Source organism: Neodiprion fabricii, chromosome 3, assembly GCF_021155785.1.
Source record: "Neodiprion fabricii isolate iyNeoFabr1 chromosome 3, iyNeoFabr1.1, whole genome shotgun sequence".
Lineage (NCBI taxonomy): Eukaryota > Metazoa > Arthropoda > Insecta > Hymenoptera > Diprionidae > Neodiprion > Neodiprion fabricii.
This window is the reverse complement of record NC_060241.1, coordinates 36,124,625-36,148,077: the sequence shown is the minus strand read 5'-3', so window position 1 is coordinate 36,148,077 and position 23,453 is coordinate 36,124,625. Positions and strand designations below refer to the sequence as shown.

Genomic DNA, 23,453 nt, shown 5'->3' with positions numbered 1-23,453 from the left:
GTGTTTTGTCATACGTATATTTTTTATCCTCATCCGTCCTCACGCATGACGCGTTATCAATTTATAACATCTCGCTGCGTCCCGGGAATACGAAAATGTTATTTTGATTCGCCGTCTCGAGCATGCGATCATCGTGACACCCGAAATCATGACCACCATGATTCTCATGGTTCTGCTGTACGAACATACGTATGTATAATCGTATACATCGTAAGTTTTTTGATTTTCATAGCTGCGTTCAGAGTGAGTTTGGAATGTGCCTCCATACGTCCACTGATAGCCATGTACCTGTGTTAGCCATTGAAGCGTCTTAGCCCCCATAGATTGAATCTTCTCCCTAGATTCCCGCTCTCTGTTTACATAGTGTAGAGTTTGCCCTATAAGATTAGAGCAGTGCATGAGCACGTTCACAACCAGAATTCATTCCAATTTTCACAAAAAATTTTGACCCCTATTTACAGTCAAGATGCACCCCATACTGGCCGTTGAGCTACTATTCTTCGCCATCTTTGGGCAGACCACTCACGAACAGTTCAAAGTCGAAAAGCACCAGCCCCCGTGGACGACGATCCTCTTCAAGTTGGCTTTTGGCATTTATATGCTGGTCTCAGTTGTTGTGCTGATTAATCTTCTCATTGCTATGATGAGTGACACCTACCAACGCATTCAAGCTCAGTCCGACATTGAATGGAAGTACGGATTGAGCAAACTCGTCAGAAACATGCATAGGTAAGGAAGTATTGCTTTAGAATGGAGAGCTACGATTGCCGATGGAACAGCGTAATTATTAGTTAACATTCAACGACTATAATATACCTACTCTTAATTCTATTTCAACTTCTCACCGATACTTGACATCAACTACTAAATTTTTTCAGCTTCAATATGGCGTTAAATTATATTCAAATCCGCTCAACTACGAACATCTTTCGCATTCCAATCTTTTACAATTATATCTTTTAATTCTACTCTTCGAAAAGCACTCGCATAATGCCTCTGCCTAACACTCTCGGCTAATATTCTGTCATCGATTCGCTAATTTTACTGTTCTCTGAACCTGAATTCTCTTCAACTCCGGAATCCGGATAAACAACTTTTCAACTTACTCGTCTCTTTTTTACTCTTCTTCATTGACAATCTTTGAATTTCTTGACCAGAATAAACATGGCTCTGTTTCAGAACAACGACGGCACCGTCTCCCCTGAATTTGTTGACTTCCTGGATTTCTTATCTCTATAAACTCTGCAAGAATCGAGTAGCCAACCGAAAACGTCCGTCAGTTGTTCACATGATGGGCCTGCAACGGACGGGTCGCATGTCGGCTCGTTCCAAAATGGGAGCAAAATGGTTGTCGAAGGTGAAGAAAGGCCAAGTTGCCCACAAGGACAGCGTCGCTTTGTCCGTTGTGCATCTGAGTCCCCTTGGAAGTCAATTGTCCTTCAGCAACGCGGTTAGAATTGACAATGTCGTCGACTGGGACGGAGTGAGAAGAAAATACCGAGAACTCGTTGGCGAAGAGGCGGAAAAACCCTCAGAGGAAATCAAGGAACCCATGGACAGTGATCCGCTGCAGGCGGCCTTGACGAGATCGTCGATTACCGATCAAGTATTTACGTCCGATCAGGCGCCTCGAATATGAGATCATATAACTTATCAGCTACTTAAGACGGAGGAAAGGGTTGCAAGATCATTTTGGAAAGGAATATTTTTACTCTCGCCATCTTGTCATCTTCCTAGAAATAAAGACTTGATGAAGATCTTACAGACTTCAAAAAGTCATCAACCTCAGATCAATCGCAGGACAAGACTAACTCACATAGGTAGCTTATTTCGGACTGTCTTGCTACGCTCATCTCAATGTGCATACTTCAATCAATTTATTCGTAAGTGTCAAACTGACTTAAAGTGCCAGATAATTCCCAGGAATAGCAAAGACGACTCCAGAATATTGTTGCTAACGCATTTGAGCAAGTGTACAAGTTTTGAGAATCACACTACGAGGTGAGGTGAGGATTTAAATGCTTTTGAAGTAGTAGAAATACACTCCTTACACATCTTACAACCCCGATTCCCACAAGCCATATCCGTAGTATGAAATGAATAATACATATATATGTATAAAAATTGTAATGTAATGTTTGTACCAATTGATCTAAGTAATCAACTTATAGTAACCTAGCGTAATTACCATCATTGTAAAATACATACATTATATACATAATTGCGTACGTATTAACATGAGTTTTGTCAAATAAATAACTAGACCCATGTAATTCCTTAAAAAATCCACCTTTTCCCGAACTTACCAAGTATTAATAGCTGATGGAAATGTTATTGTGATCATCCGTCGACGTCTAACATCAAATATGTGGGTTAGTCATACCTTTCATCTTAAGCATTCGTAGACTGATATAGTGCACATACGTTCTGCTCACATCCAGTTGTTGGAACAGTATCACACCGTTGGATTCAACGTTCGCGGCTGTTCTTTTTCATAAAAAATGATAAAAAAAAGTCTTGCGAGTTGAACCGACGATGTTGGACCAGCCCTGAACATACCCAAGTTACTCACCTGACCAACCCTGACCAGTATTTAGATCCACGAAATTAGATAGGATTTCATGTAGAATCGAGCATGTGTATATTGTTTATTCATGAAGGCACATCATTTGAATGTAAACCCTTCAAAAATCGTCTTTAGTTTTGATTTTTTTTTTTTACAAAGTAGCGAATGAATGCGTAATTCTGGAGTTTTGTGATTGGAATAATCGAGAACCAACTATTGACGAATGGTTCTGAATGTTGCTAACCACGTTTGCAAAATGTCATACAACGCTGCGGCGTCGTGTTGTTTTGTTATAGACTATCATGAATTGCTTGAACAAAATCACAGCATGTACCAACAAACCCAGTTAGAAATAACACTTTGAACATGGATTGTATGTGTGTCTGCATCATGTATGAAACACTCCTTAGAACATTCCAACATCCCTATAGTTGCAAGTCACGAGTTGATCTGCACCAAAACGTATTTGTGCGAGTAGCGATCGCTGGTAAACCTCAACCACTATATATACATGCCACTATGCGTAGTTTGTTAGAAGAAAAAAAAGTAAATTATAGCCATAGATTAGGTATATACCACTCCTAGAAGTATTGCAATTTATTTTTAAAGTCGTTGACGCAAATTTATATTTTTGTATTGTGAATGTTGAATGAAAATAGCCTGTCTTGCGATCATGCCGACTATCATGAGCCAGACTAAAGCATAATATTCATCTTCCAGTTAAAGCCAGTCCGCTGTTAATGATCGAGAACCTTTTCTTCGCCATCTTCGGTCAGAAGGAAAGCGAAGCCTTCACGATTAACCAAGGCCAGCCCGAATGGACCAAGTATTTCTTCAAGGTACGTTTTATAATTCGTTGCACGCTGAGTCATTCATCGGTTCATCGAGTGTCGTTTCACAAAAACTACATACTCACTAATTCTCATCAATTTATCTATGTTTCTCCTTCTTTGTGTTGCACAGACATCCTTCCTCCTCTACATGATGGTGACGGTCATCGTTCTGATAAACCTGCTAATCGCCATGATGAGTGACACCTATCAAAAAATCACCGCCCAAAGCGATCTTGAGTGGAAATACGGACTGAGTAAACTCATTCGAAGTATGCAAAAGTGAGTAAATCATTTTAACACAGAGATGTGAATCGTGGGATATTCTTCGTATGTTCACGCGAAGCAAATTCATTTTCTCAGTACCGTTATTGGAACATAAAAATCTATCTACCTCTTTTAAAAATCATCGATTCCATTTTGCTAAAGGGAAAGATTTCTGGTCTTGTATCTTTGCGTTACAGAACAAGCACTGCTCCATCACCTCTGAATTTAGTCAGCGCATGGTCCTTTTATCTTTGGGGCGTTTTTAAGAAGAGAATGGCTCGAAGACAAAATACGAGAAGATATGCACCCAGATTCCTTGGTCGGTATTTCAGTCGATGGATGACTCCGTATCAGGTATACGAAACATATTCCGTTTCGAATTCATATTGTCGATGATAACTGTAAAAATACTGTACAACAATCTCTACGGATCGTTTCCGCAATTCAAATTTATTTTATTAACATTATCATTGTTATTTAATTTATTAATACCAACGTAATTATACTCAGGAGGCAAACGTGATGCCACTACACAAGGATAACATCGATCTCGGTATGATGCACGGAGAAACAGCAAGTCAGTTGTCATTTGAACAAAGGCCAACAATCCTCAACGTCGTTGACTGGGACATTGTTCGCCGGAAGTACAGAGTCCTCTTCGGTGGTGAGATCGAGAAACCGTCCAGTGAGGACATGGACGAATTGGACGACAATTGATTCAATAGTGGAAGTTTCACGCATAAACGGGAACACGCAGTTGTACTTACAATACTTTCTTCTTAAACGGGTTCAACATAAGACTATTATTCAATCATAATCACACGTGATTCCTGAACACTTATACCTATACACAAGGAGAATAAATTAAGAAATTAAAGATTAATCGTTGTTACAGGGACTAACAATTACTTATTCTGGCCTATAATTTCTCTGCCTAGATTCCTTGCCCGAAAGGTTGCTGAGAGTTGGTTCTCAGGTAAAACCTTCCACGTGTCTCCATGCTCAGTATTTCTCCCATGAACACTTGTTTACCCTGATCACTGCAACGTCCCGAAACGAATTCTCCCCAACTTTCACAACGTATGGACAAGAATCCTTCCGGCCGAACGATGGACTCTGACATGTACTGGTGTGATCTGGCATGGCTGCAAAATTCTAAACAGCAAGAAATCCGATCACTAAGATACACAGCAGTATCCGAATAGTAAAAATGGATCTCATGGACTCTGTCAGCTCAATCTCCTTACGAGAAGCTATCGGTGGACATCCGGGCTGATTGAAGGTTCCCCCATTGGGATAAAAGTCGGCGTGACCAATGGATGAGACGAACCCTAAAGTGCCGGAGCAGGTGTGAATTACGTCGACGAATTCAGCGTCCGTCGGATCCAGACGGTCTCTGGGATCGATGAGGAAAGGGGCCTCGAAAGCTGGACGAGCTGGATCCAAACCTGTCACTCGTCCAACTCGTCCTGACACCATAGATCCAGCGACACCCGCAACATGGGCGCCAAGACTATGTCCCAGGATATGTACGTTCGAGAGGGAAACATTGCCGTGATCCTCGAGGAAGGCCAGAAGTTTTCCGAGATGCTCACCCACCTGAAATAATGTGGAAAAACGTTATTCTACGATCACACCCATCACTGTTTGATTGCATGTGTGCAAAGATTTCATTCTGAACTCACAGGTCGGGTCAACTTCGCGGAGGTAAAATACTCTCGTCCAGCAGGTGACGACCAATCGACGAAGATCAGGTTGTAGTTTCCACTGGCTAGGTAATTTTCCCGATAAGAAATGTACCACCGGGAGTCAATGCTGTCGGTCCATCCGTGAATCATCACTTTTGTTGGCCATTCGGAGTCGAAGGAAGACTCCACCACGCTCTTGACGTCTCCGACTCTCAGTATCTGAGCCGTATCTGTGTTCCCCTTGGTGAAGAGATAGAAGGCGACCTCGCTTTCAACGTTTACAGTCAAATTGACGATTTTATCCAGCGGAAGCCCTTCTTCTAAGTAACTAATCTGCAGTGGCGGTGTTTCAGGGAGGATGAATTCGGCGCTGAATGTACCGGCACCCCTGGTCGCCACTTGGATATAAAAAAAAGCTTATGGAATTAATTGGTACATTCACAATCAGTCTAGAAAGCTTTTCTACCAGTGAAACTTTCTCTTCAACGATACCCTTATTCGGAAAAAATTATCAGACTTTACCCGGAATGAGGACGAAAACCAAAATTGAAAGCATCGCTCCCAGAAAGTTACAAGACCTGGATGACAATGATGATATTCTGGCCAAGTGTACTAGCTTCAAATTGATGAGACAGTTACCTAACTAATGATAGTAATTTTTTATAGTTATTCTCATTACTTGTATAAGTACGTACGTACGTAAAATGAGGTACTTTAGCTGAATCGAGGCCACGGAATACTCGACTAAGGATTTCCTTTCCATTTTATCGTAACTTCAGACTTGTGAGTAACAATTTCAAATTCTTCCGAACCGAACTAACCAACATCAAATTTTTGAATCTAATTGTAAGTTTGATTTGCGATAAGTTCCTTCACCAATTTAAAACTTTTTTCAACTTGAAATTGATCATGATTCATTTCTACTTAAAAATTTGATTTGAAGTAAAAGAATAATTTCTACAATTTCAACTATTCAAATGACCGTGGAATTGGAATCTGCCTTACCGGTAAATCGTGGCGTCACCCGGCACGCCTTCTAGTTTGAGCCAGCAGATGGCAGCACCTTTCCAGATTCAATGCTCGTATGTCCCTCGTGCGAGAAATTGAATTCAGCAATAAGAATCAGTCAGCTGACTCGTACGGTCGTCGCGACGAGAACCGTAAAATCGTGGCGGTTATTCATACATCATCCAAGCTACGTAATTCGTTATTTTTACTCACTCGTCTATTGAAAAAAAACTTACCTATCTATTTACGGGAATAGTGTGGAGTCCTAGTTATTTTTTGAATGTGATGTAAAACATGAAAGTTACGATCAAAAGTAAGTACGCAATTTCCCTCAACTCGAAAATCGCAACATAACCTCAACATGTAATTTATTCTGTTTATTTATTATCGTCGAGGTGTATTACCATTCGATAATCTCGCTGTGCCGGGTTAATAATAGAATATTATACATGCGCATAACTATAACCAAGAACTTTAACCGTCGATGAAGGCAACGTCGGCTATTTTGAGACGAATAATTTTTTCGCCTTACCGCCGGATTTTGAATTTCCATGCGTTTCTGACGTATCGTAAACAAATCGGTCATCTGTTATTGTTTAGGTTGGACGGGCGTTGCTACTTGGCGTTGGATAGCGAACGACGACAACTGCGGCATTTGCCGAATGCCATTCGATGCCAGTTGCCCAGATTGCAAAATACCCGGCGACGATTGCCCTTTAGGTATGTATAATTATTGGTCTGCTCTCAAAGAATGTTTAAATTTTCACTAAAACCATTATTATTAACTTGGTATATCATCGCGCTACATATTCCATACATCGTCACAGAATTATGCATTCGTTAACAACGATTATCAATCAACCGAATCAACAGAAATAAAAAATTTAATACACTAATTTTCAAATAAATCAACAATCGCACGCATAACGATGGCTTTAATTATAATCGAGAGACATAAATATTACTAATTGGACTATCACAATTCCAATGCGTTTCAAAGTATGCAAATGACCTTTTCTCTCGCGTAAGACTTATAATTATTTACGATATTCAATGTAGAACCAAGATTCCGCAGGATGATTTCAAATTCAGAACCAAACAATCCTAAACCTGTCGTCATAGGTCCGTGTTCGCATCTGCGCGGTAAACGGCGGCAAATATCGATCCGCATAAAATTCGTTCCAGTTGAACTACGTACATATTGTGTATGTATACATATGTTACATGTATAGCGCGGAGCTCGGTTACGATGCTTACGGAACGATTTTAGCTTACTTCCGGATAGGACGGCGAAACGTTCGGTTTAACGGTAAACTGCATAAGCACGAGCAGCAATAGTCGCCGCCATATCATTGCGAATCATTTTTTAACGATCGCCTGTTTCTCATTATTCCGGAGTTTTCTCACTGATTAATTTTTCGTTCAAGTGTGGGGCCAGTGCTCGCATTGTTTTCACATCCACTGCATCATGAAGTGGCTGCACTCGCAGCAGACAAGTCACCTCTGCCCCATGTGTCGCCAGGAGTGGAAATTCAAGGAGTAAATACCGCAAATCGTATAGGTAAGAATCGATTGGTCAAGCTTTTCGCTCTATCATTCACACAGATTTTAAGCTTTCATTTTCTCTACATTATTGAGGGGTTCTAGGAAAGGAAACCGTAACATTCGTTTCATAATGGTGTAAATCGAATCGACGTTCATTGCGCACGTGACAAGTGATCCATATCACAGACCTGTATCATCCTGATCAATATCTATGCAGCAAAAATAGTAACAATGCAATTCGGTTACAATATTATAAGTTAATCAGTTGGATACAATAACAAAAATACATCAGACATGTATTGTGCATTGTGTTCTTATCGTTTCTATAACGTGATCGTTCAAGACTAATTAGCGAATTAAATATCAAACGAATTAGCGTGGTAATTCGTGTATTCTAATTACCCTGGATTCATTAATCGTCAATATCGACGAGGAATCCATCTTTTAACCGTTATACCTACTTGTAGGCATGCTATACTTTCGCGCTAACCGAGAGGAGTGAGAAATTTTTTGCGAGTTAGAATTAGCAGCAGGGGGGGAAAACTATTTCGCAATGTTTCCGTTCGTTTCCTTTCGTTCGCGTTACTACATGCCGCGGGTACGATTCGCAAACCCAATTCTCACAACTTTCAAGCAGCCGTTTCGTTTCTCGCATAATATGTAATGTATTTTTTTACACTAAAGGCATTAAAAATTGTGCCTTGAAAATGTCGAATACCTGCAGTGATTGCTGTGTTATTCAAAGCGTGAACTCTTGAAACTGTTGGGTAACTCAATTTATTTTTGAAGAAATATAATTTGCAGTATATCTTGTGAATTTTTTTTTACTCAATACTAGTCGAGAATTGTGTGCTAAATTTCAATCGCACCGACTCACAATCAGCTATGTTGCCAATAATGCAAATGGGTATTTCATTCAAATAATCATATATTTTCATAATTCTCAGAGACGCGAATTTTTATTTGCCCGAAGTTTCGAACCTTCGATCAAAACGAAATACAAGCAACTAATTGTACAAATCTACTTTTATCGACAATCGCTTCTATGAATTACACAATACATTCATCAATTCGTGTGCTAGTTTTAGAGAAATCTGTCGTATGCGCAACGAAAATATCCGCATGCGCAGCGTCATTTGATCCACGCTGCAATTAAATCCGAGATTTAATCTTAGATAGCTCGAGGAATATGCTGCTGAATCACCACTTGTTATAAAGTTATAAAGTTAGACTCGAAAACGTCGTCTAGATTACACATGACGAGATTCTCATCGACAAATTATATACGATAAATGTCTACTCTGTATTATAACTAAGCTTTACAGAACTCGCAACGAACCGATAAGAATTTAACTATGCGCTTCCAAGTATATTAAGCTCCTTTTTCCTGCAAGCAGAAGTGCATGCCTAGTTCATAGAATTTCACTCCGCACAGAGAAAAATGTAAAAGTGATACACGCGTAGACATCGAAAACGTTAAAGTCTTGCTTTCCGCGATGACGTTGAATGGATTCTTAAAATGGTCAATTACTTGTAAATCAACTTTCGTCCCGGCCTGTACTTTACCAGTATATAAAGGCACACAATTAATACACGTGGATATGTATGTAAACGGCTTCGATGACCGCGTTTCATTAATCGCACGCCTGTAATAATAAACATACGTTATGTATTTCGATGAAATAATGAATTGTGAATCCACCTTGTCGATTTGATTAAATAGAACTTAAACCGGAAGGCTCAATCAGTCCAATACTGAATACAGTACCGGATCGATTTGACTCATCGTCAGCCTGGACCTCGAGTTCAGCTTATCTGACTACAAGCGACATTGAGTCAGACGCGATTTTTGCTCCAGATGTATTTTTATGCTATATACATGCATACATACATACATACGCACACTGACCGGATATTTACTCGTCAAGTCATCAGCTCCGCAGTTTATAACCGAAGTACTTGGGTATTATACGTACAATAAGATAACTGACACCTCTTTGTGTCTGCATTTGTTCACATTGCAAATTGCAAAATTAGCCTTACATTGCCAGCGATTGACTAATTTTCCACGATCATTCCGTCGAGGAAAATCAGCAAATTGTGCGACACGTGACAGTTTTTTTTTTTATGTTGCTATGAAATATTGAGGATTATTTTACTAGTTATAACTTGCGTTACAACGCGATATAGCTATCTTTCGAAAAATGATTTCCAATCATTTTAGGTACAGACGATTACACCGTTCAATAAAAAATCCTTAATGCTGTGCGCTTTCGCGCGATAAAAAAAGATCGATAATCGTAGTTTATCAACCTATAAGGTTTATTGCTAATTCAATTGGTCCACACTGCCTGCTGCTAGAAACAATAGTAGCGGCATACCAACATAACAGTACAGATAGTCAATTTTTATATTTTAACTCTGCCTGAAACAGTTCGGAACAATTTTTCCCCCCTACTTTCTTGGAATTTTAACGGAATACTGAACAAACGAGATGTATAAATCATTGTTGAAACAAAGATCGAAAATCAGTTCAAAAATCTGAATTGAATAAACAAGCACGACGAGTTTTCATTACATTTTCTCTTAGCTCGCAATAGACGTACATACCAATAAAAGGTACTGAAGAACAGAAGGAAAAGTGAACATACTGAAAAGACATTTCGAAAAACTATACGCGTATGTGTTTAAAATGCGGTTTCAACAAGTCACATGTATATTTAAATAATCTCTCGAAATCGCAGCAAGGCGATAGGCGCGTGAATATCGAGGTAATTGAGACTCACGAAAGTAATGTACATATTTTTTACATCGTACATACACATATATATATAACACCAGCGCTGTATGCGCTTGGAATGATTGTTATGATCGGTATTGCACGTTTACGTAACTCCATCGGCCCCGGTGCCCGATTCCTGTGCAGTCTAGTCTGTAACATCACAAGCCCGCCGTCACAAACACGTGCATGCACCATATATGAATCAGCCTTACTCTCCTCAAATGCAACCCCACAGAGCATACAGTAGAAGCTCGATAACTTGCAAGAGCGATACCGAATGTGGAAGTTTAGCCACCGGTAGACGGCGCTGATGTCGCGTCAGATATGCTGAGAATTAAGTTAAAAAAAAAAAAAAAATAATTAAATGTATATTCATCTACAGAAGTACATCTTAACGCGATGAAAGTACTAAATCTGTAGATCGAATACCCCAATACGAATGATTGTACGTTTTTGTTGTTGTTATTGTTGTTTTTGTCTGCTGTATATGTCGTACAGTAATGTTCATTAATGGGTTTCCAGTGGCTCAGTATTCTTTTTTTTTTGGAATCAAAACTGGAACCAGTTTCCCTTCTAAGCAGATTTTATGTGCCAGTGACTTAGCGTCGCAAGTAACAGGAGAAACAAACGACACGTTGGTCATAAACACTTAAAATTTTTACAAAAAGAAAGCTTGTTTCAGTTTGGATAAAAAAAAAAAGAAAAGAATAGCGAACCACTGGGAACTCATTTATGTACATTACTGTACATTCTCTCCGTTCGTTGCTGCCATAACCACAAAGATCATCGTGATCACGACTGAATGTTTATTGTTCACATCGCGTTCTTTTTAGTTTATGTAAATAATTTAAATAATGTTTTAATTGAAGTGGAATATTCTGCTCATTTGGTGCATTTTTTTTTAGTAAAACGTTATCAAAATCAGTCTAATAAACAATTTAAATTCACATACAAACGGGACACCGACTGCTTAGTCACCCAACGGTCAAAACTTTGGGTAAACTTTTTTGAGTCATTTAATTCCACACGATTTTTTTTTTTTTTTTTATATACTGCCCATATCTGAGTGTAGATAAAAGAGTAGAATGGCTACACAATAGACGTTTCACAGTACCAAATTTTCAGAAACATATAAATCCATACCATATAATATCGAAATATGTAAAGTCGAAGTATGGAGAAAAGTCAAGATCTATAATCCTAAGAATTTGACAGATTCTTTTTTACTTTTCGGCTTGACATAATATATTCATATTCATCCCGACGATCGCACAGGTGCCATGCACACACCTTGTTCTTCTGTACTTTACAATCCGAGGAATTAAATTCTCCGCCGTTTGAAAAATCTATAATCTAACCCCTCGATTATCCGCCCATTTAACGATCTGTCCCTCACCCCCATACGTCCTATTTCCAGAGCCCCGATCGCGGGAAGTTACCGGTCGTTCGGTCGAGCGCATTTCGAAGATCCCTGCTGTTTCACCCGCTGCATATGGCCGCAGGTGCTCATAACGCATCGCGTATTGACTGCCGCAGAATCGCAAGCATGGCATAATCACCGCGTTAAATGGTGGGATAAGCTCGGTATAGTAAACGAACGCCGATCGTTGGAACGGAGAAACACAGAGCGGCTACCTGACGCCTAACACCGCGATCGGGAGTCACGTGGTTCGCCTCCCGCCTCCTCTCCATTTCTCTGCTTCCTCCCCCCCCCTCCACCCCTCTCCCTGAAAAACCTCGGAGAATCGTTGTCGGATCCCTCAGTCGCGGTCTCTCGGTCGCACCGAACACTTACAAGGACGTTGTGTGCGTCGTGTGATAGAAACCGGTAACAACGGCGCGATTATCTTCCTCTCTTTTTCCTTAAAAATTGCCGCTCGTGTTTTCTCGCTTTATAACGTAATAATATTGCAGTGTTCCTTCCCTCATTTTTATTATTCTACGTCGTTTCCATTATTTTTGCGTCGTCTTTCGTGCCTCGATTATTGTGCAAGAAGAGGAGGATTCCACTCTACGCCGATTCTGGAATCTTATGAAACGAACTTCGTCCACATTTTTCAGATAATTTTGCCTCGGGAGATACCCGGCCACCGGCATCAGAAACCGTTATCTCGCGGTTATCTAATCGGCTCGGTAATCGCAGTCGCGTTTTTTCCTTGGTTTTCTAAAAACCTGGGGAAGTTCAGGTTGTTACAAACTTGTCGGTGATCGACGATTGAGCGAAATGAAGACTGTGTTCGTCGGTAGTTTCTTGTACTCGCGTGTGCTGTGAGACGGTGGCCGGTAAGAACTTGTAAGGTGTGCAAAGCCTGCCTCGAAAGAGGAGGAGGAAATTATCTCCACACCAGAGTCATGTAGTTTATCGGGATTATGAAATTCCCCTGGTCTTCCAAGCGGCCCGCAGGGGCAGGTGATGCACCGCCAACAAGGTTGTCGTAAGTTTTGCAAAGAAGGAGGCGAAATAAGAAACTGGGACTGTTTCGAACGGAAATTGAACAAGGAACTCCACCCGAAATGCAACTCGCCGCCACCTCCAGGCCTCATCCACCCCCCGTACCGCCTAGACCGAGTCGTCAGGTCGTAGCCGAGGCGCTTAAGAGGTCACCGAGGCCTCCGTGTCCGACTAGACAAGCGCCGCCGCCGCCGGATACGAAGCCATGGCGAGCCGGGAGGACCGTTGTTTACGAGTCCGCGACGTCGCCGACGTCGGTTAGGAGTGCGGAAGACGATCATCAGCAGCGAGATGAACGAGCGGCGAACCCGCGGGACCAGAACCTCCAACGACTCGGAGGCGGCAAGGCAGTAACGCCTGCGACGAGTGAAAGGGGCGACGGGAAATCGAGAGGAACGATTCAGCAGCCTCTGAAACGACCCGCGCCTATCCATGTGCCGAGAACCGGGAACGGCGGCGGCAGCAGCAGCAGTGAGAGCGAGAAAAGCGCCGCGCCAAAGTTCAAAAACCAGAGACACATACAGGTCGTCAATGGCGCGGTGGTCTTCGAAGCACAGAATACGCAGGTCCGTGTACCGCGTTCGGAATCGAAGGAATCGAGGCCGGAGGATGCGGACGAGGCTTCGAAGGAGTCCGCGGAGATGGATGCGGCCAAGAACGTTACCACTGTCGACGATAAGCGCGAGGAAGTCGTTGAAGGACCACGGAGGTCTTCCTCGAGCACTATATCAAGCGGCGACGACTGCGCCACCGTTGTCGTCGTCGATGATCAGCCCGAATCGAGACGCGTCGCCTTCGACGATAGAGTCAATATCCAACACGAGGACTGGCTCGAGGCTGGGGTTAGATATTCGTCAACTAAGATCACCCTCTCGGGCGACGAGGTCAACGACGAAGGGGTCGCTCTGACCGAATCGACGGAGGATAGGATCAACGGGTTTGGCTACTTCGACGAGGACGAGGAGATGATGATCACCGCCTTCGATTTCACTAGGTAGACTATACAAGCCACGGTTCATTTTCTCGGCAATTATTATCACCGGGAATTTAGTCCGGTCAATGGGCATTTTTGTCCGACAAAAGGTGGTGTGGAGATAACTTTTACGTGTGTTATCTAGTTCCGGGCTCCGATGAAAAATCAAAGTTTTCGACCTAGGAGTGTTTGGGTCGGGGCGATCCGCCGTCTTGGATTAAAGGATTAAACGTTGTTTTTTTCAAAATAACTCGTTACAAATCAGACTTACACAAAAGTGTTTGTACAAAAAATTTTGGGGATTCAGGCGTCTTCGAATCTGTGTTAGACATTTTTTTCGTAGGATCGACCGTTGAGGAACTATTTTGAAAAAAACAACCCAAGACCTTTAATCCAAGATGGCGCCCCCCCTCCCCCCCCAGATCGGAATCTTGAATTTTTCATCGGGGCACGAAACCAAATAACACGTACCAAAATTATCTCTTCGTCACCTTTTCTCGGCCGAAAACTTTTTTAGTCTCTGTTGACTGGATTAATTATGATATTATTGCGAGAAGAAAAAATCAGCATGCTTCAGAGGGTTTGAGATTTGAAGACTCGATGTTGATGTATATATGTATACATAGCTTCCTCGGTGACTGATTATGAGTCACTGATTTACTGTCACGTTATGCAACGCTCGACAAGGCTGAAGCGTTTCTCCTTCTTTTTACGTTCCGTTTTTTTCTTCTTCCTTTTTCTGAGACTGGTAATTCATTTTGATGGAGATGTTTGTATGCATGGATTTTATGCTTACGCATATAAGTATATGCGACATGTATACACCACGCAACAGCCGGATGAGGTTTGCAGATACGATGTACCGCTCCGAGGATTGTGTCAGTGGCTGATGATGGTTAGGAGATACTCGTTCCGCAACGAATTTATAACAACAACAGTAATGACACAAACGAGTGCAAAACAGTGAATACCTACAAATTCATGCTCGATGACAAACCGCAAATCGTTCCGTGCGTGGACGGCGAAGCAAATTGCCTTGCTGAACGAACGAACGAACGAACGGTAAAGAGTTGAATCGGCGGATTTCCACTTTCGGAATGGCGAAAAACGCTGTCGCGGTCTCGAGAATTACTACGTAAATCGAAGGATTTTTATATCGCGACGTCTCGTTGCAGAAAGGCACCTATTTTCTTCTTAAGATAAATTTGAAAAGATTTGAGGAGAAAAAATTAACCGTCTCCTTGCCAGCCTTTTTCTCCATACTGCTTTAATCTCCAATTTATTTTCAATTCTGAATCGTGTTCGAAGAGTTTGAAAACACTTGAATGTAAAAAGTTAACTGAAACGATCCTGCGATTTTTTTTTTTTTTTCTACAGAACGGTAACTTGAACACTTCTAATTGATGTACTTTTCCGCACAATGGAAATAAAATATTCAAAGCCTTGCATTATGCTAGCGATGGTGGTTTTTATACACGAGTACAAGCTAGGTAGACTTCTGCAGTAATAAGACGTACATTCCTTTCCGTTTGTTCTAGTACAATTTCATTGTTGACAAGGAACGACAAATGCATATTAGCAGGTGATCTTATAGGTCGCATGAAACCGCCTGTCTGCAGCTGCATAAGTGGGCGTTGAATTCGTTCACGGTTGAAAATTGAATGTAAATTTTAGCGCATTGTTTTACATACACGGCCGATATACATGCCTATGAATTATAACGGAGCATATACTTATCTACCCACGTTTCAGAGACTTGCTGCACTCATTTCTGTTGTATGTACTATGAAATTCAAACCTGTCAGCGACGTGGAATATCCGAGACGCGATAACAGGACGTGTGTGTATATAGATTCCGAGATATCGACGATCATGAGATTGTATACTAGGAAAAAAATGGGCTGTCAATAGAGAGTCGGAAATATTTCATTGAAAGTTTTATACAATGATTTTTTGTAATAGGTTACATTTGAAGAATTTAGATCGATTAAATTGATCCGTAGAGTTTGTATATGTCTTATAATTCGACGCTAATTTTCAATCTCGAAAGCTTGAGTTAATAAAGTTTCACCTAAATGTATAATTAGATAATTTTTAAGTTCTACACCGTTCTGCGTGTGCGCTGTATTATGAAATCTTTGGTCGAAACGAAAGGAAAAATTCTATCGAAATACAGAATATTCAGCGTTTTGAAAAGGTATGATGAAAGAATTATCGAAGAAAGAAAGTTAATATACGTTAACTGATATCTTGGGGGCATTAGTGCTGAAATAATTTTAATTACTTCGATTCGGTGAAAATTGTGGAACCTGAATGAAAAGGAAAACCCAAACCCTGATGTATAAGGAAATCTCAACCCATCATCGCCACGTTTATAAAGACCACCAATCGTTTCTTTCAGCATAAAAGAAAAAATAGCCATGTCGACTCTGCAAGGATTGCCTCCCTTGCCGAGAAGCTTGAGCGGATTCAACCTGAGCACCAACAGAGACGGAAACGAGCCGCCACCGCCACCCGCGAGGTCGTCCAGCAGGCCGCAACGCGGGGCAAGAACATCCCCAGGAGTCGGGGGTCGACCATCGCCACAGGGTCGACAACTGACCACCCTTGACACCCAGCTGGCAAAGCTTAGGAGAGAAATGGTACGAGCCCCGTGTTCTTTATTCTTCCATGCTAACGAAAATCGCTTTTATTTATCATACAGCAGGACGTGCGGAGTAAGGTTTGTCACTCTGTCGAGGATCCTGTAATCGATTGGACGATCGTCACGCGGCAGGAGCGCTGAAAAATCGCGGTACACGCATGGGGGGTGGTCGAAATAATAGAGAATCCAGACACGCAGCAGAAACACATAACGCAGAGAGTGCCACTCCCACGGCGTCACATTCCCTCAGGCGTGACCCTCCCTCGCCTTATATTATGCCCACAAACTCTTGACGCGCCTCTCGCTGCTTCACTTGCGTCTCTTTTTCTCTATACATTTTTCTCTCTCTTTCTCTCACTCTCGTCGTCTCTTCTTCCTTTCATTCGGCCACAAGTTTATACACCCGTACACCTCTGCGGTACGCAAGACGGTATCCATGGTCTCGCGGTATATTCCCACGATAAATAAACTCGGGATACGTTCGAAGTCTGCTCCGGTGTGTACAGAACCGAACGCGTACGGAGTCACGATTTTACTTTTCAACTTATATACGTATAAAACGCTCTTGGCAGTCAATTTTATATACAACGGAATCTAAACGTTCCCGCAGGAAATGCGGAGCCGCGTCAAGAGAAGAGAGTCTCTGACCTCCTCCACGTTTTCACAATTCTATATTTAGATGTAACAATAAGCAAATTCATATCGCACGGTATCGTTTTTACCCAGAAATCAGTATTTATCGTCGCGAGTCTCACCGGCACGAATTAACCGCTGGTGTAAGAATGATAGCGAACGTAATTATTCCGTTCAGCAAATGAAACCCCAACAGTTGCTGCGGAGAGGGATGTTCGCGATTCTATTAAGTCAATCGGATTCTGTTACACGATAGCCGTCAGCAAACTGTCACCTAGCAGGAATTATAGGGGGTCGTAGATTAGAATCTATGTTCGTTCCGTTGGAGCCTATCTCTGCACCTGGTTTCAGAATTACGCTCCGATTTAAATCCTTCGTTCGCATTCGGGTATTCCCAAATGTCGAACGGTTATCGCACGTCTCGATCCAACGTGCCTGACAAATTAAATTCCAAGTTGACGAAAAAAAAAAATATATATATATATATATACATATAGTCAGCAAGGATGAAGGTTTGAAAACAAATTAAATAAATTTAATATAAAAATTTTAATCGATATAATTCTTAATGGTTGAGAGTAGAAATGTTTATGATTCAAAAACGATGGTCAAGTCACGAGTGTAAACTACGATGATCGTTCTAACAGTTTACTTTTCAAACATACACACACAGTCGTATGTTTGGTATAATAAGCTCAGAATGTCGCGGACTCGAAATCTATATATAAAGAGACTTTTAAAATGATTCCTCGAATTCCTAACGTGTGCGGGCATGCACGACGAACAAGTAACCACAAGCACAAAGTCCATGGTCGGCTGTAAAACTGATTTCCATATCATCGGCAAGCGTAACGTTGTCTCGTTTAAGTATTCTACCGTATTGCGTTCACGTTCATTTCTACATCTCGACAGAATTTTATCACACATATATATTATTAATATATATTTCTTTTTCGGCTTTATATTTTTTCAAACACCGCGTCCAGACATATATCAGTACATGAAAGGAATGAGGTAAAGGCCGAGAATTGATCGAAAAAGACAGTCTCGAGCTAATTAATATACTGTCAAAAGCATAACAACGATCGTTCGCTCACAAACCTGGATTATAAAAGATACACAGACTCCTGATGAAAAAAACATGTTCACGAAGTAACGAATGTTGATGTTTGTTTGTTTGTTTGTTTGTTTGATTAATTTTTTTTTTATTTAAAAAGACAATTCCCGTCGGGAATCATCTTGATAATTATCGTTTGCATGTTTATTTTTTGCGTGTCAGAAACAGATACCTATAAAAATATATGTCAAAGACTGTCATAAACAGCCGATGACAGCTGTCAAAGGAAGTTTTGTTTGCTAGATGCTTTTTGTTTTGTTTTCGGCATCTCACCCCACCGCCAAATTCATGCGTATACTATTGTTATTATAATCTTTTTTAATACTATTGTTATTATAATCTTCTTCATACTATTGTTATTACAATCTTTTTTACCCGTTCATTTGTTCAGAACTTTTTTATTAGATAGAGAGATTTATTTTTTTTTATGAGCACAGTTCGGCCTGCGTCAACTCGACCTCTCGCTGCTCTCCCAGCTTTGGTCGTTGAACGAGTCGATCCAGGAGTTTCGACAACTTCTTCAAGAACAAGACGACCGAGCACCATCCCCGTCGCCGAGCAGCGAAGAGGGCGACGATACCTCTTACGGTAGCCATCCACCGCCGCACCCCAGGAGGCCGCCCCCCGTCAGTCATCACCACAGGGCGCCGAAACCCCCGCCGAGAAACGACTCACCCTCGAGCGAAGAGTACGGCGCCGTATAGATGATGATGACAATAACATAACGATAACGATAATTATAATAATGATAATAATAATAGTTAAAGAATTAAAGACTTGCAAAGCAGAGAGAAAACGAAGGAAAACTTATATACATATATTATATAAACTAAAGACACGAACCACGTACGCGCTGTTATCTTATCAACGTTGCCCTTCGGAAACTTTCTTCCTTCTTTCCACAAAAATAATACGTAATAATAGTAATTATTGTTATTTTTTAATCAACCGTTGCACCGTTGTCAGGAATATATTTGTACACGATGACAAATCGCGTGTGTGAGGAGATGCGTGTAGCTCAATTTTCTTTTTTTTTTCGTCGTTTTTGTCTGTTGATTGCGAGCGTTCGACATGGGGCGAATTTTCCCTCGGATGAAAAATATTTTGCTTTTTTTTCAAAATCGACAGATAACGATGCTGATCTCAATATTACAATATAAAATTACGAGCAGCGTACATTCTCGGATATTTATCGCGCGAGATGAGGAAGATGATGCGGGACGATCGAAGCGTCGTTTATATTCATTTTTATTTTTTTTTTTTTTTTTTTATCTTCAATTTCAAACCATCCGCTTTTGCCGAACAAGAGTATTGAATATAATGAGCTAGGAAGAACGTGTACGTCGCGCGAAATTTGTACCGTTTTGATATTCGTGAGAGTACGCAATAAGACCGTGGAGTCCGGTAAGTTTAATACGCTCCGTGAATTTTTAACCGTAGGTATTTTACGGGTGTATTTTCGTCGGTTTATTTACGTATTCGCATCACGACCGTCAGGTGAGGAGGTACATATCATACCTACTCTTTGGTCATTCGGCGCGATGTAAATTTTCCTCGCTTACTTTTTTCGGCAACGTGAATGCTCGCTCTTTATTTCCTTGGAAAAAAAAAAAAAAAAAAAAAAAAAAAACAACAACAACAACAACGACGCGTTTGTTTGTCCCGGCTCAATCGCTAGTGAGACTAATTCGACACGGCTTTATAAGTAAATGTCTTTTTCATTGCAACAATGAGTACACAATACGGCGTATTTATTTACAAAACAGTTACGATTCCGAGTAAACTAAAAAAATCCAATTCACAAACGTCGCACGGATGAAGAATTATCATCCGCTTTAATTTGTACCCATTGTTGCAGTTTAACACCACGGATGCGGTATTGTAAAATCCTTTTGCTTAATATTTTTAATTTCATATGATTGTTTCGTAGCGATTCTTTAAATCGAATATATTGTACAATTGTATTTTTATTTATTAATTTCTCTCCTAAACTGATTTTTCAACCCAAATCCAAATCTTGAGGTTGTCAATGCTCGCACTAATCCCGAATCTGACAATGAAAACATGCAATAATCTTTGCTGCATCATGCTTATTGATTTTTAATTATCTTCGATGGAACCATTTGACATTCCCTGCATCGATGAACCTAAAAAGTGATCAAATTTACAATATATAATATAACATCGTAATCATCGCTCCAAGTAATCGCATGATAATCCCTCACGGTGCTCTCGAGGATTACGTATAATAAAGCTGATTCCTTATAACGTACACTAATAGTAATGATGATATACCGCAGTGTATAATATATAAACCGACCTAACTTAAATTAAATTATAACTCAACGATATATATATTTTTTGGATAATCTTTTATACGATACTTGATTTGTTACATAAAATAATATCGCATAGTACGTACACGATGTTTTAATAATAAGTAATAACTTGTATGCACGGTACCGTGAAAAACAAGAAGAATAACAAGGATAAACAGAAACAACAAGGATGACAAACCATGCGATATTTAAATAAAACACACACGCTGAACGTAAAGTGGAGTCCCAGTGTCGAGATACGGCCGTGTGCGATGATCCGCGCACATACGCCTATACACGCATATATAAGTGCCCATATTATATGACCTTTCACAAATACCGTTGTTCCATTTCGAGAGACTGGGCAGTGCGTATAACGTATCGTACCTACGCGCCTGCCTCTTGTTGTGCGTGTATACGCGGTGAGTTGCGAGCCCGGTTCTCTCCGCTCGGCGTGGGTACGAGGGCCGAGAACCGTACGTAGTAAAACGGGCCCGATGGAAGGGCGCGGGCCCCGAGGAAGCGGGGCTAAAGACTGAGACGGAGAGAAGGGAGACTTCGATGCCGCTCTCGGTGGCTGCGTGGACCGAGGCTGCCTCCTTGCCTCCAACCATAGCGAGAGAACGGATCTAAGAGATGTTTTTTATGCCCCGCTACGCCCCACCTCTCACATCTTGCCCCCACGCTCACTTTTCATTCGAGGAAAACGTGTGCGCAACCAGTCTTCAACAATTTTATACACGTACATATTATACCTATGTTTATATATATGCGTGTGTGTGTATATATATACATATATATATATATATATACACACACACACACACACGCATACCTGTAGATTGCCTGTGATGCTGATCCTACGTGCCCAACGTGCTTGTTACAGAGATCAACTTCGTTTTACAATCCTTTTACATAATTATTTTGAGTTTTGTATTTGTTTGTTTGTTGGTTTTTTTTTACACCGATTATATTGTACACACTGAGAGAAATTTTTATTTCCGGTTACCGCTCGGTCCTTGACTATTTTCATTTTTTACCACAATCGAAAAATATGGTTCTAGGTAGAAAATGAAAATTAGTTTTCCAGCTGTTACCGGAAAGTCTGGTATCCGTTACTATTCTTTCTCATTACGATCACTGTTGCTATATTTTCTTGTAACTGTTGCGAATATTTAACGCTTGTGCGACAATAAATTGATGTTAAAGCCTTGTTCAACTAAAAAAGTAGAGTAAACCGAACAAACTGATTTTGCGTTGCAATTACCAAAAAAGGATCGACGGTAGCGCAAAATGGTTACGTGTACCTCGTTTCTTCTAATTCCAACAATATTCAAACAGTTTTTTCTACGATACCTGGTTTACTGTATTTTTCTAGTTACTGTAACAAATGAAATTTTTCTACGTGCGCTAAGATAATTACCAACTTTGCGACGTGGGTGAAGCTCGAAAAAGTTTAATATTTGTATATTTGATGTGTATTAAAAATATCCGAGTCGAAGATGTCGGTAAAATTTCGATCATGTAATTTTATACAACTTGTACGATTAGCAAGGACGGAAACACTTCGGTGGAATTAATTGGAAACTTGAAATGCATGAGATTTATGCATGAATTAAAGCATTGTCAAAAACTGCGTAACGCGCGGTTTAAGATGTCTTTAGGGGAAATGAATGTTTCGTCAGATCGGATAGAAAAAACGAAGAGGAGAAAAAGAAGATGAATAAAATTTCGGTCGATCTCCACACTCGGTTTGTCATTTTCTTTATGTTGATCATTAATCGAGTTGCCTTTTATAGATAAACAATGATACAAAATGACCTCGTAACAAATACTCTTCGTCTGTATTTAATGCATATAGATACTTACGTATACGTGTATAACGTGCTCCAAATATGCGGTGCGATCTGAATTATACTTTCTATTCCACGCTTCTGATGCAGCACCAGCAACGACGGCGGGAGCGCGACCGGATCGAATGAACATAACGGATTGTTTATTCATCGTCTGATCCGTCCAACAATCAATCATTTTAAAAGAGGACCATCGTGTAATTCAATCTGTTACAAATTGAGAAAGTACTAATTTACTCACACATGTGTCCATAACATAAGGACTGGTGATACGATAGATATCTAGTTCGAAAAATTTGGACTCCATTTTTTATACCTATCTAGTGATAATTTATATTTTCTGCAGCTTATGCACAGGTAATTACAGACCTTGAAAAAGGATCAACTCATTGAGAACCATTGACAATGAATTATTTTACCAAAAATTTGTAATTTCCAAGTCTATTTTAACAACTGTCTTCATCTATCGCCGACGACCAACAAACTAAAATTTGTTTTTCCGCAGGCTTATTATATGTATAATTGTAAACTTCTCACGATCGTGGGAAAACAATTTTCTCCATCTTCTTCTTCATAGGAAAAAAGAAAGAAAAAGAAATCGGCGAGCCGTTGCAAGCGGTACAAAATTACGTGTTATCCATGGGCACGCCGGTACCTTATAGCTGCGATATAAGTTTTACGACGTTGCACCTGCCGAACCGGGTCCCAATGGACCCACGGGACCCAGGAACCCACGGTGAACCTGACGTATTACTCGATGGTCAGGTGAACATCCCG

At 40.6% G+C, this 23,453-nt stretch overlaps 2 protein-coding genes across 7 annotated transcripts; one reads left to right on the top strand and one right to left on the bottom strand.

Moving 5' to 3' along the window:
• Positions 1-4,292: 4,292 nt before the first annotated feature.
• Positions 4,293-5,982, bottom strand: LOC124177163 (pancreatic lipase-related protein 2-like). 3 transcript variants are annotated; one of them, XM_046559235.1, is made up of 5 exons: positions 5,874-5,982; positions 5,349-5,749; positions 4,911-5,262; positions 4,573-4,818; positions 4,293-4,426 (listed from the first exon to the last, which is right to left on the bottom strand). In XM_046559235.1, the coding sequence occupies exons 1-4, from the start codon at positions 5,905-5,907 to the stop codon at positions 4,598-4,600; spliced, it is 1,008 nt and encodes a 335-aa protein (XP_046415191.1). In that variant the 5' UTR covers positions 5,908-5,982; the 3' UTR covers positions 4,293-4,426; positions 4,573-4,597. The 3 variants fall into 3 exon arrangements, with proteins under 3 accessions (XP_046415191.1, XP_046415190.1, XP_046415189.1); XM_046559234.1 differs by lacking the exon at positions 4,293-4,426 and adding an exon at positions 4,436-4,507; XM_046559233.1 differs by lacking the exon at positions 4,293-4,426 and adding an exon at positions 4,436-4,507 and having other exon boundaries at positions 4,611-4,818.
• A 479-nt stretch (positions 5,983-6,461) lies between these two features.
• Positions 6,462-20,469, top strand: LOC124177161 (anaphase-promoting complex subunit 11-like). 4 transcript variants are annotated; one of them, XM_046559231.1, is made up of 4 exons: positions 6,462-6,672; positions 6,960-7,079; positions 7,787-7,920; positions 16,513-16,648. In XM_046559231.1, the coding sequence occupies exons 1-3, from the start codon at positions 6,654-6,656 to the stop codon at positions 7,900-7,902; spliced, it is 255 nt and encodes an 84-aa protein (XP_046415187.1). In that variant the 5' UTR covers positions 6,462-6,653; the 3' UTR covers positions 7,903-7,920; positions 16,513-16,648. The 4 variants fall into 4 exon arrangements, with proteins under 4 accessions (XP_046415187.1, XP_046415185.1, XP_046415183.1 ...); XM_046559229.1 differs by lacking the exons at positions 6,462-6,672; positions 6,960-7,079 and adding exons at positions 7,575-7,668; positions 18,943-20,469 and having other exon boundaries at positions 16,513-16,753; XM_046559227.1 differs by lacking the exons at positions 6,462-6,672; positions 6,960-7,079; positions 7,787-7,920 and adding exons at positions 12,460-14,132; positions 18,943-20,469 and having other exon boundaries at positions 16,513-16,753.
• The last annotated feature ends 2,984 nt before the right edge of the window (positions 20,470-23,453 follow it).